Below are 15,809 nucleotides of genomic sequence, written 5' to 3'. Positions count from 1 at the left end.
AAGACACAGACTTTTTATCTTAAAAGTTCATTTCATAGCTCAGAATGGATACTGGGGCTACTGGATAAGAAGGGACAATATGAAAAAAACACCTCTTGGAGGTCATCAAGGACTGATTTCTCCTTCAGTTCTAACCAAAGTTAAACCAGATGCTTTCAATGACATGTTCATAAAATCTAAAATTAAGATGTAGAATTTCAGAGCTCTACCTCAGCAGCAACAGCCTTGCCAAGAGAGGGGCTGGTCAGGCAGGAGACAACAGCAGGCAAAGCGCAGCCCAACTCGGGGAGGAAGGTGTGCTCTTCACTACACTTGGACAGTGCCAACGGCTGGGAGTGCTCAAACACGTCCCTGCCCTATCACAGATAAACCTGGGTCTGCAGAGAAATGCAGACTCATGACAGGAGTGCTCCTCTTCTGGTTTTCTGCACTATCAGAGATCCCAGTGATCTGAGTGGGATTATCAGGCCACTTAGCAGGAAGCAGAAGAGAGAATACAAGTGAAATGACGTGATTAAAATATCATTCTGTAGCACACTGAAAAACTGTGCCCCTTTGGATTAAATCAAGAAGCTTTGACAAAATAATGGAAAGAAAAGGTAGTAGATTTATGGTATTAAAAGATTGCATTCAACAAGAAGTACTTTTTTTCGTAAGTACTTTTCCACATAAATCTGGAAAAATGCTTTTGGAACCCATTGTCATGCACCAGTGAGTTCTGTACCAAAGAACCCGACTAAGCACAAGTTCATCAGTTTTTAAATACATCTATATCTAAAGTTATTGCTAATTAATAGGATAATTTGACAGTTTGCCACTCCATACCCTACATATATTGTAGTTTTTTTCATTTTCCCCCTTCACTTGTGGTTTTGCTTATTGTTTTCTAGCCTAAGTGCTTCACTTCTGGGACTTTTATGAGAATTTAAAATATTTCTGGCGCAGTGATCTCAATTAATCCAAGCGCTATAGTCAGATGATCAATTTTCTCCCCCTCATTAGAAGCCCACAAAAATTTGGAGTGAAGGAAGTCTTCTGTGAGATCAAGAAAGTTATTTATTTAAATAATTATCATTGGGTGATAAAATTAAATGTTCATCTACAAAGTGAAGCTATTTTGAACAAGGAAGGTTACCAATGCACAAAAGCCATAAACTACCTTACACAAACTGCATGTCAAAAGTGTCCAGAAGGGGAGATGGTGTGGAGGACCATCCTGGGAATTGTAGGTGCTCATTAATTCCCCAGGTAGATTAACTCCAGGAACTCTTATACTCCAGTTAGAAGTGAATCAGGGACTGCTTCCTAGCAGGCAAATTTCAGCACCTGCTTAATTTTAAATATTGTATGCTAACTTTTCAGTACATTGTTGAAACAAAATTTATACTTAAGTACTTTGCCTCCCCAAAGGTGCTTTCCTATACTTCCATGATGAAAAATTTGAAGACTTTAAGTGGCATCTAAACACACTAAGTAATAAGATATGTGTGGTTTCACTGAATGCAGGGGAAAAGCATTGAATCCATTGCACAGATTAAATTATACCCTCTAAAATATTTATAGACAGGTCAGTCTGAGCTTGTAACCTTCTTCAGAGAAGGTCATGAATTGGAGTGTGTATTTTAACATGTAACAGTTTTGCTGCCAGCAGAGAGGACAGACACTGCCACACATTCCCCTGCTTCAGCTGCTTCTGAAGCACTGAAGCAAGGACATTGGGAATCTGGCAGGATTCAGAGCCACTGAGATGAATGGAGGTAGTTCATGCCTTTCATAAACTCTTCAACACTCCACTGCCATCTCAGGCTACCTGGTGGATAAATGCACATGGGACTACACCTGTTGAAAGCTGAAAGGCTATTTTTAGAAAATACTTAGACCTGAAATGTAGCAATTTTTCACTGTGAGCACGTATTAAACTTGTGACATTGAGAAAGGCAAGATAAGGCTTGCTGCTTACCACTGACAAATAATGTCACTGACTTGCTGAGCATGGCAGTGCACTTTAAAATGCCTGCCTAAGACAGAAGCATGTTTAATATTTAAATAATCAACATATACATTATTTTATAATGATAATATGTTATATTTTATTAATTAATTTTAATATTGAAAAATAAATCCAATTAATGAATGAAAATAATCACAGCATTTAGAATTTCAGAAGAAGTTGTACTAATGACAGCCTTAATACGCTGGGAACTGTGGATTGAAGGTGGCAGGTAACAGAGTTCTTACCCCAAGGCAGCAGAGTACAAATGGGATGACACTTTGCTTTCCTCATTCATGTATTGCCTCAAATTGCTGATATTGTGAGAAATGCTGACATGTAACTCTCTAGATGTTGTGCTTACCATACCAACATTACAATGCTATGCAGGGTCCTCCTATTATAAGTGTAGAGAGAAACCATGTGGTAATACCATTCCAGGGAAACTGCATTTTCTTCATTATGCTCATATTTTTACCTTTGATGTCACTTAGACGTTTCCTCTAAATGGTGCACTATAATTCCATTTATTCCCTAATGAAAACACCTAAACAATCCCATGCAGGGGCTCAAGGGAGTGTGTGGGTGTACGGACAAAATTATATTCAGACAATTGAATGGCAGAGGAGCAATTTATGGGTTTTCTTGAGCAATAAGTGTTCTCTATGGATTTACTCTCTTTTGGTCTGGAATTTAAAGAGTGTACCTAATTATTGTTGAATAAAAGTATAGGTCAGAGAAATGTGCATTAGGGAAAAAAGGAAAAAATGGGACTACCTTCTGAAAATTGAGTGCTACAAACAAGCTTCCAAAGGGTAACGATAAGGAATTTATATTCCATCAGTTTTGGAAGTAAACAATAACAAACTCATCTGTTTATCTATTGCTGAATGCCAAACATGTAAAGCTATGGCTGGCTGTTTATTGAGTAAGTTTTAGGACCAAAAAAAGACTGTTTACAAAACCTGGAAAGAGGAAACTAAGATGGATTTCAGTTCAGCGATTGGAGGCAACTGGTTGAAGGCAAGATAAAAATTTTTTGGATCTCAGATCGATTTTGAAATCCAGTTTTCCAGGGTGATGTAGTCTTAAAATAACTTACTACCTCTCTTTTGCATTGAATGTTCTTCCATTAGGTCTAAAGCCAAAAGTCACTCCGGTGCCTAGTATCCATGAATTGCTTAACCTTTTTTGTGGGATTCAGAGAGAGGCACATAAAGACACCATGGCTCTGGGAGGGCTGGTCCCACAAACATATCACACACTTCCAGTGTGTGAATATTCAGTTGCAGTCTTCCTCAAAAGCATATCAGGAGGAAGAAATGATTCCGCAGTTTTACAAATTACATGCAAGGGGTTACAGTGTGCCCTCAGGGATAGCTTTTGTCAGCCTGTTTGGGTTCAAACCCTCACCTGTTTCTCAGTCTCTGGAGCCTGGTGACTGTGTAGGTAGAGAGGAAAGATTCACAGAGCCAACAGGAGAATAAACAAAAACAACCTCCTTTTGCTTGGCTAACACTGGAAACAGAGCTGAGATCCCAGCACTCTCATTCCCATGGTTTTGGAAAGTTCCTTTTCAGACCTTTCATTTCTTATGGGGATAGAATCCTGCATGCCTGCCTGAGATGAAATTTCTGTCTTCCTCAAATATTCCCCAGGAGTTCTGTTTTAATAAAACTGCAGTGGCACTACCTGAAGTTGAGGAAGCTGTACTGCATACAGAAAATGCTATATATATATAAAAAATATGATGCCATTTATGATGATGTTCATGGAGCTCAAGAGAGAGTAAGTTGTTCCCATCTCAGTTTGTCAGACTTTATGAGCAATACATTTGTCTGCTCAAATAGAGAAAATAAAAACAAGATCAGGCCTACACTCTTTAGTCATATGAAAAAGATATTCTAAAACAATCTAAATTAAAAATATATATATCTCTGAAAGACACAATGCTCATGCAATAACCTTTATATTAATTAGCACCCTTTAATTTCTTACAGAGTGCACTTCATTTACCTGTGAGCACTGAGGTTGCCTTTCTATGTCAGGGTGGACCATTTCCAGTTTGTTAGCACAGATTTGTAGCACACAAACAACTGCTTAGATACGTAATGGTTTATCACAAAAAGTGCATAACAAATGAGTGACCATATGATGCTCACTATTAAAGAACACATTTTAAGTTTACACTGAGCAATGAGCTTCATCCAGTTCTCAAACCACTTGCTTACATCTAATTTTAATTGGTAGCGAACAGCTATAATTTATTTTATTGAAGGAAAATACATGGTATCTGCATTAGCAGGAAATAATAAACTGTGATTGCTTTTGCTTGACCTACAGAAAAGTCTGATATGCAAACTGTGCTGTGCTTCTTTGGCAAAATGCACCATGTGAGACCTCAGTAGCCAAAAGTGGTAACAATTTAAATGGATATAATAGCATCCACATGAGTTAACCTTTAATATTACTGAAAATGAATCAGTATGCAATGTGAGTAATTATTCATTATATTCATGGTAATTATGAAGCTGAGTAACTACTCACACTGTCTCATTGAACACTGTTGCAAGGGAAAAAATTAAATAAGCACAGCAGCACTAAGCATCTATATTATATAAATGCACTCATTTTGCACACAGATTTAACAGCAGGAAAAGTAGAAAGGGACCTTGATAATCTTTGATGTATCTAAGAGGGCAAATTAAAAAAAATCCTAAACCGTACAAAGTTTTCTCAAAACAAAGGAAGAAAAGGAGAGGACAAGGGAAATGGATAACTGTTTGGGCTAGGGATGTTCAGAACAGAAAAATGATGGTAATATGCCAAGCATCAAAAGCTTTCTCTGACAAAGTCATTATGAGTTTTCATAAAATGATTTCCCTATAATCAGCATAATCTTTCTTACAATTAGTAGTTCCATGGAAACTTGAAAAGTCAGGAAAAAAGTTATTTTATGGAGAGTGAGCATTTATTAAGATTTACTGGCCAGTTAACTTTTATAAAATATATCCTCCCTTTTGAAGCTTAAAGCATACAGGCTGTACTGTCCTACGTGTACACCTCTCTCAGTTCACCAGAGTGCTCCTTCTTGGCGCTCCGGGCACGAGACTTTATTCCTAGACTTTATCCGAAGAAACAGAGGTTTCCTTACTCAATTCCAAGAGCTTTGGGTATTTAGGTACTCCCTACATGAGAAGTCCTAGGCAGATTGACTTAAAAACCAGTAGTTCTTTGTCCTGATCAGTTCATCTGCTCTCATTCTATAGTAATGACGTGCATAAAATTCTCTCACATCTGTGTGTATTTATCTGTGTGTGTGTAAAAGAGGACAAGAAACATTGACATATTATGTATTTTTAGATCACAAGGATTTTATGCAGTAGTAAAACATGCTTAATCCAGCAGAATTATGTAGTTTCTGAAATATCCAACAGACAACACAAGTTGTCTTTTGAAAATATATTTGACAAGCAGTACGAAAACTATTGCTATGAGGCAGAAGATTTTCTCCATAAGATGCCTCTACAGGCCCTCTTAAAGAGCATCGTGTACTGGGTATTCATAGGAAATCAGAAGAAATTATGAACCACCTAAGTCTTGGTGAAGGAAAACAGGAGGAATTTAGTTGGATAGAGCCGTTTTCCTCAAGACTAAGTAAATCAATAGAAACTACTGATATAAATTAGTGTATTATACACAGAGTGAAGAAGGAGGCTATTCATTAGAAGAATCATCGGCAATTCAATTTGCCAATTACTAGAAGAATTATCAGATAAATGAATTTAAAGGAAATCTCAGAGATTTACATGGCATTGCCTCATCAAATATGTATTTTGCATTTATTCACAATAAAATGTAGTTATTGATTATCTCCTTAGCCTAGCATATTTATGCTCACATCTGTGTTCTCCACTTTAAAACTCTCATTCTGTCATTTTGAGAGACATTACAGTTTCTTAAGCAGCCACCTGGGTTTGACCTGTCCATGTTCAGTGTGTACTGCACACTGGTTCAGCTTCACCTGAAGATATCACAGACTCACAGAATGGTTTGGGTTGGAAGGGACCTTAAAGATCTTCCAGTTCCAACCCTCCTGCCCTAGGCAGGGACACCTCTCCCTAGACCAGGTTGCTCAAAGCCCCATTCAGCCTGGCCTTGAACGCTTCCAGGAATGGGGCATCCCAGGGATGTGAGCTATGGAAAAACTGTTTCACTGCAGGTGGTGCAAGCAGGGGAACTGCACTCTGCAGCTCACATGCCTGGGAAGAGCTGCTCTGAGAAGAGCAGGATTTGGGCTGATACTGCTGGCTCTGACAATGGTCTGATGGTGGTACGTTGTCCATTTCTCCCTCTCAAAGACTCCCCTGCATCTGATTTCTGCCTGAAAACGCCCAAAGACTTCACTTGCTGGGAAAACCTGCCAACTCCATTTATTGTCATGGATGAAGGATTCCCGGGCTGCTCTCAGCAAGGAGATGCAAATAGAAAGGCTGGGTAAGAAGAACAAGGGAGCACAGAGGCACAGCGAAGGGGCTGTGGGAGGCAGTGGTGTGGGAATGTGCCGGGTGAGGCACCGCCAGACCATCGGGAGGAGGAGGATGGGGAGGGCAGGAGGCAGCTGAAAAAAGCTGTGAGCAGCACAGCACGGCACTGAGAGCTAATAGGATGTGACAGAGGCAATGAGAGAAGTATGATGAGCAAATGAATGCAAGGGATAACGTTGACAGGAGACCATTGCATTTGAAGGCTACTCTAATGATGGCAATATCTGGGAAGGGGGGCAAGAGGAGGTAGGTTGAAGCCCTGCCTGCACCAGGGTTACAGAGATGGTAAAAAAAGGTTGATCAAATCAAAAGGGTTGTGTAAGGAGTTTTAGAGCTTCAGGTGTGAATTACATTAATAGTAATATATGTAGTTTAAAGTGTATGTCTGCCTGGTAAGGTTAATTTTAACAATTTAGGTTAGAAATACCTAGGAATGCTTTTTTTTTTTGCATCTACTCTTGTAAACACCGTTTTTCTATTACACTGCAGATAAATGTGTCCTTAGCAGCCAATCACATATAAAACAAGTATGGACATGTAGAGTGGAAGCCAGGAACAAAAAGAATTGCCCCTCAGACATGAGGCAGAACTTATAAAATAGGTCAAAAGTTTCTACCACAGGAGAAGAATTCCACATAAAGATATTTAGTGCATTGAGATTAGTGCTATATCACAATTATCTATAGAAGAAAGGGAGAGGTTTAATATTGCCATTAGGATCAGATTCTACAGACACTGTGCATGATATTTAAAAAGGAAAAAGGCCCCCCCTTACAGTCCAACAGCTAATTTAAGCCATCTAGGCTTCCAAGTGCTAAGAATAGTTTTCCAGTCAGTGGACAGGCATAGGAGATTTACATGGAGGAAACAGAGTTTTCTGTTATTTTAATTTTGATTTAGAGGTGATTTAGAATATTGCAGCTTTCAAGTCCTATGAACCATTTTTCAGTCAACTGAGATTAAAGTCCCTAGCAAGATTAATTGTAGAGTTGGGATTAAGAGATTTTATAAATCACTCAAATTCAAAAATAAAGCTAGCAGAGTACTAGGATAATGATAGATATATCCATATTGTATCAGCCACAGCTAAATTGAATTGACACTGTGATAGACTGAACGTATTCAAATATGAGAGTAGAAGTTATTAATAAAGATTATTCTTTATGAAAATGCAGACACCACTGCAGTGACAATTCCTGGGGGGCAAGTTCTCTTGAAGAGCATTCATTTTTCTACAAACACCTGTACAAAAGACTGGTATGGCTTCCTGATTTGTCAAGACATCTTGCTCCAGAGGGACAGCATGCAGGATAATGAAATTATTGCCTTTCCTTCAGTTGTGTAGTGTACACAAAGCTGCAGTGGAAAATTTGTAGTGATGGCTAAATTTTAAAGGATTTCAGATCAAAACCTTGCACACTTGGGGAATTCACTGATTTCATACAGAGACTGAGGACAGAAATGGATGTGACATTTTTTCTGTCAGATCAGGCTGACTATAAAATGTGATACCCTCTACTCAAATCTACATGACCATACTTATATATATATACTTATATATAATCATACACGTACACCCACATATACACACACACACACACCCTCCCACCAGAGACAGAGACATCTATGCATAGCTAGATCCCATTCAATACCCCAAAGGAGCACAAGAGAGAGAGCTTTCCTCTGTTAAAGCCAAAGGGTGAACTGTCTGAATCCATTAAGGATGAAAGGAAGATAGTTAGCAGGAAAAAGAAATCTCAAAGGTATTTCTAAAAAGGGTTGAGGAGGTCATTAAGCCACTGGAAAAATGTGAGGTTATTTCCTTGGTAGGTCATCCAAGCATTTTTATTCATTTCTGCTCTGAACAGGGCACAGCTTTGTCTATTTTTCAGCCTGCCACACTACCAGGGAGGTGCTGTATTTTTGGGCTGAAGTGAAACCTCACCTTGTGACTGAGACTGAAGCCTCAGCAGCATCTGGCCTTCAGGAGAAAGTGAGCTCATGACCACATCTATGCCTCACTTTGTGTGTTCCACACCTTCCTTCTGTCTGGCATCTCATAAAACCGATGTGACACTGAGGATGCAGCCGAGAGGAGAACAGCGACTGTGCAGCCCGCCTGCTTTCTTGCTGACTCAGCCAACGCAGTGCTCAGCTCATTTCCGCAGTGCTACGGCAGCTTCCTCACAGTGGAGGTGAGGAAATATTTTTAATTGATTAGAGGCTCCCAGAAAGCCAAAGCCAATTTGTCAGTTCTCAGATGAGCCGTTCTAAAAATTGTGTTTTCTGGTTGTAGATCTAAATCACAGTTAGGCTGGGCTGGCCCTCCATCACTCCTGCTCCAGCTGAATTGGTCACACAGAGATAAACTTTTTTAGCGAAAAACAACTCCTTCCTCTGAATGAGTGTGCTGCAATTGTGAGTGAAGCCAAATGCCATTGATTTGTAAGGAAAGCAGAACTGAAAAGGTCAGTGACCTCTGGTTCAAAAAATTTGGAGTCCAGTTTCAAGGCATGAGACAAAGCTGAAATACTGAAACAGGCAGACTTCAAAGGGGAAGAAATTAATAGTGTGAGAGCAAATTATACTCTGACTTACCACATGGTATATTCTGTGATGGTGAAGAGTAACTTAATTTGATACAATGCTTATGGCTTGACTACCTCTGACAGGTAAAGACATATAAAAAGAAAACTGTAGATACACAGGGAAAAGGCTTTTTGGTGCAGACTGGAAGGGAAACCTGATGACAGTGATGTGTTGCTATACAAAACTTGAAATGGGAACTGGACCACACAGTAGAATTAATGTGGAAAATAGTGACAAAACTTGAAAATTTTAAAAGTGTCGGAGGCTACAAAGGTGTAAAAACTGAAGAAATACCTTGAAGTGTGAGTTTGGATAGATACTTTTTCTTTGTTAAACAAAACCTGATTGACAGACTGATTCACTTTCTTTTATGTGATAAAGGCAAAGTAGAAAAGCAGATTAACTATCTAGGAGAGCAAATGAAAATTACTTTGTACATTTGTTAAAAATGAAAACCAAAATATAGGTTGAACATTTTCACTTCTATGTGGTCTCTAATGTTTGTTTTAATTAATGTTTTCCAACATGTAGAGGGTGCCCAGTGATCAGGATAGGTATCAAAGTGTTTATAAAAGCAATTTGGATCCCTTAGAAAATATCAGGAACTTTGTATAATACAAATCAAATAATGGTTACATGACAAATATATTATAAGGATGGTAATAAAAGACATGTATCCAAAATCCATTTACAATATATTTTTCATATTTTAAAAATTATTTTACCCTCCTCAAGATCCATGTGTGACACACACATGCAGGATAATGGAGCGCATAACATCTGAGAATAAATAATGAAAAGAGATCTTTCTGCAGATTTTATCTGTGGATTAGGCCTCTTAACAGTAACTTTGTTATGTGACATGAGGAACCTCAGGCTGGGTCAGGTAATTGCATCTGGGAAATACAGTTTCTATTTCTTCCCAGGTTTTTTGTGGTCACATTTTTGGAAGATCACTTTTGACAGTACTCATTTAAATGTTTCCTTACTTCATAGTGAATGAGGGATGAAAACGGCCCACAGAAATCTCAAGAGTAATTTATGAATTCAATCACAGTGAAAAATGTGTATTAGACCCTTTCTGCTATGTTCTTACAGGGAGGTAATCTTGCCAACACTCAGGATACATTTTATGTCTTTCACAGTATATTTCACAGTCTTGTACTTTATCCCTGGGTTTTTTAAAATGATTGAGCCATAAGGAGTTAGAAAAATTAGAATACAATTACAAAAAAATCTAAGGTGATCTATGCCCATAACCCTAGAACCCATGATTCTGAGAATAGCACAAAATATCACTAATCTTGTGGCGAAGCAGAAGAGGTGCCAACACCCAGTGACACAGATAGCACCGTACCGTGAGGCCATGTGTTATGTTCCACGTACTCAGTACCTTTCTTTTGCTAGAAATCAGCTTGGGGAGGACATGTTTAACTACCCTTTCCCAACAATGCTGACTGGCAGTAACTACCTTAGGATAAGCAGTGGTCTTCCCATGCTGTTTTATTAGAGGGATTTCCTGAACTATTTTACCTATGAATGAGTTTCACAGGGTCTGCAGAAATAGGTGTAATGAAATAGCAACAGTTTGAGAGATCCTACAGCAGGACTGAAAATAGGGGTTATTTAGAGCTGTGGCTGAAGTGAATAGAGTAAGAATCCATGTGTACAACACATGCTTATGACACAGTTATACCTGACATTAGTCCCCTGTGCACACGCACTCATTACTTTCTTAGAGACGACAAATTCCCTCATCATAAATACTGGCCTTTTAGTAATACAGTATGGCATCATCAATTCTCTTATCCTTTATCAAGCAGTACATTTTCATATGATTTATATGCACACATTTCTTACAATGACAGTTGGCATCAAGATAAAGGCAGACAATAAAATCTATTACGAAGCAGGACAAGAACCACCTCTTCGCTTGACATTTCATTAATAAGCAATGCACAGCTGCATTACTCATGTCTCACAGTAACAGAGTCACTGAGCACAACTGAGTGCATATTGAAAAAGACTTTACCTTGTGGTGAAATAGCAAACTGGACCTTCAACTTCTATTTTAAAAGGATGTCTATTGCACACACTGCCTCAAGACTCAACAGATTCAACAGACAGAATGACAAAAGATGTCCCTGTAACTTTTCTTTCAGAGCTAGTTCTTACATATTAGTTCTCTGAGAGAATTTCAAGGTCTATTGTATACATTATGCAGCCATTTTATCCCCTAAATAATACAATTTTAATTTTCTGGGGGGGACTGACCATAACCCTTACTGCTACCAGCAACAGACTAAGCCCAGGGAAGAAGTAAATAAATAGGGCCTGTTAAAACAGACCTGGAATAGCCAGTGGCCTGGGCTGTGGGGAGGCAGGAAGAACAGGACAGGGGGAAGAACAGAACAGGACTGACCCCAGCTCAGTGTGCCCAGAGCTTTAACTAACTGAAGGAGAAGTTATAAAGTTTCGAATTCTTTCTTCACTATGTAACAACTGCTGCCTAAATCTGAAACAGTGCAGTCAGCAAGGTGCACAACCCCTGCAAGACCTCTCAGTGACCTCAAGACTCCTCTAAACTGGAACACTAAAAGTGGGAAATAAAGCTAGGCCATCTCTAATACTGCTGTACTGACCCATCTTTAGGTTACTGGCTGGGAAAGTCTAATTCACAGAATGACAAGTGCTTTGCATTCACATCACTCATTTTTTTTACAAAATTTTCCCAATAATATCAATGTTATCTACTACTGTAAATATTAGTACTGTAGCATTAAAATTCTATATTTAAGCAGTTGTATTTCAATAGTCTACTTGAAGTAATCAAGTAGGAATCAGCTTCTCTGTCCTTTAATGCAATATCATTCTATTATAGACCAACGTGGCATCCCCATTCTTTCACAAAGCATCAGAAAGAAGGTAAATATTTTTCATCTCATAGCTCCTTCCATGGAGCTCTTACAGATACACCCTCCAGAGTGGCTAGGTGAATAATTCACCTCTTTTTACTTTGTTTCATGGAAGACAGCTCCATCAATTTATTTTACTCTATTAACAGCTCTGCAGGATAAATTTTTCCCAGTTTCTGTTGCTACTAATGACCATGTGTGTTAAGATTTGCACTCAGTCTTCCAGATAAGGTCTTCCAAGTGTCCTGTATATGACATTGGTAATTCCTTCTCTCTGAAGGCCAGAAGGATGCATTTTAGGAGGATGTTTGCCTTTTTTATAAACACATTAGGCAGGTGGTTTGTAAGAATCCTGTAATCATCCAATAAAGCCCCATTTTGACATCCTCCTCAGCAAATCTTACTATCAGTTATAGATGATGCTCTCTTTGCCACATTCCATCCCATTTCTGTTTTTCCAGTCTTCCTAACCACTAGATTTTGCACATTTGACATTGCAAGTTGATCACGGTAATGATCTGTCACCTTCATGTTTTTGATACAGCTCTCTGTTTCTGGTTGGTATCACTATAGACAGCATTACAAAAAGAATCTGTAAATCTGTCACTTCAGTTTTTTGACTTTGGTGCCATATTTCCAAATTCTTCCAGAAAACTGATGTAAAGCACTTACTTGTAACTTTATAACCATAGTGTATCTTGGACCAGCAGAGGCCATTTATATGGGGTAGTGAAATAGGTGCATATTTTTGTCCGGACAGCCATACATGCCTGGTGAATCATATGGGTCAACAGGAAAGATTAAGTATCTTCAGCTACTCATAAAGGGTGCAACTCAAATATAAGCACTTTCATATTAGAAACAAATCCAAACAAAAAATAGCTACTGCAAATTATGCAACCTTCTGGCAAATAAATTTATATCCATTCAGCTACACTGGCAGCATGCAAGCAAATTTTAGCCACTTATTTAAATTCTTTCTATCAAAAGAGACAAGTTTAAAAATTCATTATTGCTTTGAAAATTTTATGTTTCATCCTAAAATGATACACCAACATACACATTAAAAAATATCAGAAGGAGAAGACTCCTGTCAGACTTTGAATATCCTTCTACTGACCTTGGGTGGTTTAAAAGGATAGTCCGGTGAAAAGGTTATGTCAAGGAAGAAAACTCCACCTTCATATACAGACCCTGGAGGCCCCAGTATAGTTGACCTCCATTCATAAATGTTGTCTCCTTTGGGTCCAGCACTAAAACAGAAAACAAAAATGTAACATAATAACCACATACAATCAAGGATATACTGTATCAGTTGTACTCTACCAGTAGTAGCGCTGGTTTTGCTGTTACACCAGAAACTAAAATTGTGTCTCACATTCATTAAGTTAGTCCCCAATAGAACATGCATCTGGTGTCCTAAGCTCTGTCAGAGAAGTGATATATTCAGCCAGGAAGAAGTATTAAAATCACATCATAAATTATTCAAATAAGCACAGAAAAATTCCCAACTGTCTTATCTCAAATACTTTAGTGGGCAGATGTGAAGTATTTACAGTGCAAGGATATAGAGACTTTTCTGAGATGTCTTGTCACTGTCTTGCTTCACAAGCCATCCTATTTTCACCTACCTCCTCATCCACCCACCTCCTCAGTCAGTAGCAGTGTAATTACACACATTATACAGCACAGACTGTACTGAAGTCTGAGCAGGGTACAAGCAACCTTGCAGCTGCACTGGTTCCTAGCTTAAGGTCTCCAGTCGCTGGCACAGAAGGCTGCTTTGCTCTGCAATCATTACCCTATCTTAAAAATAATATAAACAGGAAGTGGGTTAAACTGCTAAATTATGCTAATTCAAAGTCCTTGGTTAAAAGCACTGTACTGAAATAATATTTAAAAGGTACAAAATATAGTCCTGTATGAAACAAGAGAAATCTCTCACCTGTATGGTGAATTCCTGAAAAAATTGAAATAAAAGACTAACTAATAAAAGCTCTTGGGCATGACTCTTGTAAAAGCCAACACTGCCTCCTTTCATACAACATAATGCCTCTCCATAAAAATACGTATTTTACTCAGGATGGCCTCTTAAGGCATATGAAGACTTCTTTTCAGTTGGCAGCCTGCTGATACCAGTCACTGATACAGGACTTGAATTTTAATTAGAATTAATTAGGATGGTGACTTCCAGATATCTGATTAATATTTTTTAGAGGAAGGCAGTGCTGGTAGATACCTGAACTAAGTGATGTGGCATTGTCTTAAGGCATTTCTTGTAAAACAATTCTTGTTATGTTTGCAATAAAGGTTTCTGCAGCATACAGGGGTTTGTGGAATAACTCAGTGTGTAGAACAGCTGAAAGCTCTTGGCTATGCTCCATGCCTCACAATCTACCCAAGGCATACAATTATTATAAGACATCATGTCATGTTCACTGCTCAGCTATTCGTTTTGTTCACTGAAAGTTAATAAAACCCTCTTTCACCTGCAATTCCTTGGGCTCCCTTCATTAAAACTTCTGACTGCACGATTCCCTGCATACAGCTGCATGACTTAGTCCTGTGCAGTGTACTTCATTAGTCATGGTACCTACATCCATTTTCTGTAATAGCTGTTAATGCTTCTTGGCTTTCTAAACTACCTCTCTTTCTCAACAATAATGGGTTACAGAGACTATAACATTATGGAACGTTCATTTTCTATCTGCCATAGTAACAAAACTAGCAATTGTTTTAAAGATAAAATCTGGCTTTTTAGGTGTCACAATAGCAGAAGTGTTGCCATCCATATTTCACAGTGTCGATAATACATCAGGTTGCTAGCTGCCAAACAAATTTAATTTACCCAGTTCTCAGTTTGCATTAACCTTTGAATAATAAAGCACAGCTGAGACTGCTGTAAGAAACAAACCAGAGAATGAATAATTAAAACCACCTCCACTGCCTTTAGAAAGACCAATCCTGAGTCAACAGGGAAGGTTTAATTGTGACTGAACTAAGCATTAAGGGGCTAATTGAACTCTTTATAAGCCCAAACAAATGCAGTCCTACATCAGTGGTATGGTATACTAGGTTCACAGAAAATAAAACTAAAAACTAAAATTCAGGCAATTATTTCAAATAGAAAAGACAAAGAGCAAGGCAAGTCTAAATCTTACACCAAAAAAAAAAAAAGCCCATAATATGTGAAAGGAATCCCTTCTCATTTTCTGCAGGAAAATGTTCTAACACTTCAAGAATCAATGCCTCAGTTGATGCCAGCAGGTTATAATGGAAGTGGTGCAAATGTCATTCCCAGAGAAATGGCTGGAAATAAGTAACAAAAGCTAGCCCTAGCTTTTTCAGACTTACTTAGGCAGGAGGGGATGGTTGGACTCTTTTGGGATTTGAATGAGGCTCACTTTTTTGATCAGAACTTTCTCAGAAAGTGGTATCTTCATACTGCATATTATTTTTATTTGTTTTGCCTATTTATTTAATTGCATTAACATTTGAAATGAGCAGTCATTAATTAGAATAGTTAGAAAATGCTCCATCTGCCAGTTGAACTGTTTCGGCACGTCCAGCTACAAGCCCAGCCTGATCACATTCTGAGGATGCTGATTAACATTAATTGAAGGTTTTCTTTGCAAATGAGAGATGAAGCTTTATTAAGTATTATTATTAATTTGAAGAATAGCTTAAATTGTATGGAGTGTGGGAAGACTGCTGTTTTTGATGCTGCCTGTTTGAGTGCTTGCTGGCAGCAGGGCTGTTCAGCCGTGT

At 38.4% G+C, this 15,809-nt stretch overlaps 1 protein-coding gene across 2 annotated transcripts in view; it reads right to left on the bottom strand.

Annotated features, from left to right (window-relative positions):
• UBE2E2 (ubiquitin conjugating enzyme E2 E2) overlaps positions 1–15,809 on the bottom strand; it is a 202,832-nt gene that overhangs the window by 23,569 nt on the left and 163,454 nt on the right. For both annotated transcript variants that reach the window (XM_085051082.1, XM_085051083.1), the window contains exon 4: positions 13,162–13,294. In XM_085051082.1, the coding sequence (XP_084907208.1) occupies positions 13,162–13,294 (133 nt within the window). The remainder of the gene's footprint in view (positions 1–13,161; positions 13,295–15,809) is intronic.

The sequence above is a fragment of the Lichenostomus cassidix genome, chromosome 2 (assembly GCF_008360975.1).
Source record: "Lichenostomus cassidix isolate B80296 chromosome 2, HeHo_3.0, whole genome shotgun sequence".
In the NCBI taxonomy this organism is placed as follows: Eukaryota; Metazoa; Chordata; class Aves; order Passeriformes; family Meliphagidae; genus Lichenostomus; species Lichenostomus cassidix.
Note: the sequence above shows the minus strand (reverse complement) of the source record. Positions and strands in the feature narration are given on the sequence as shown.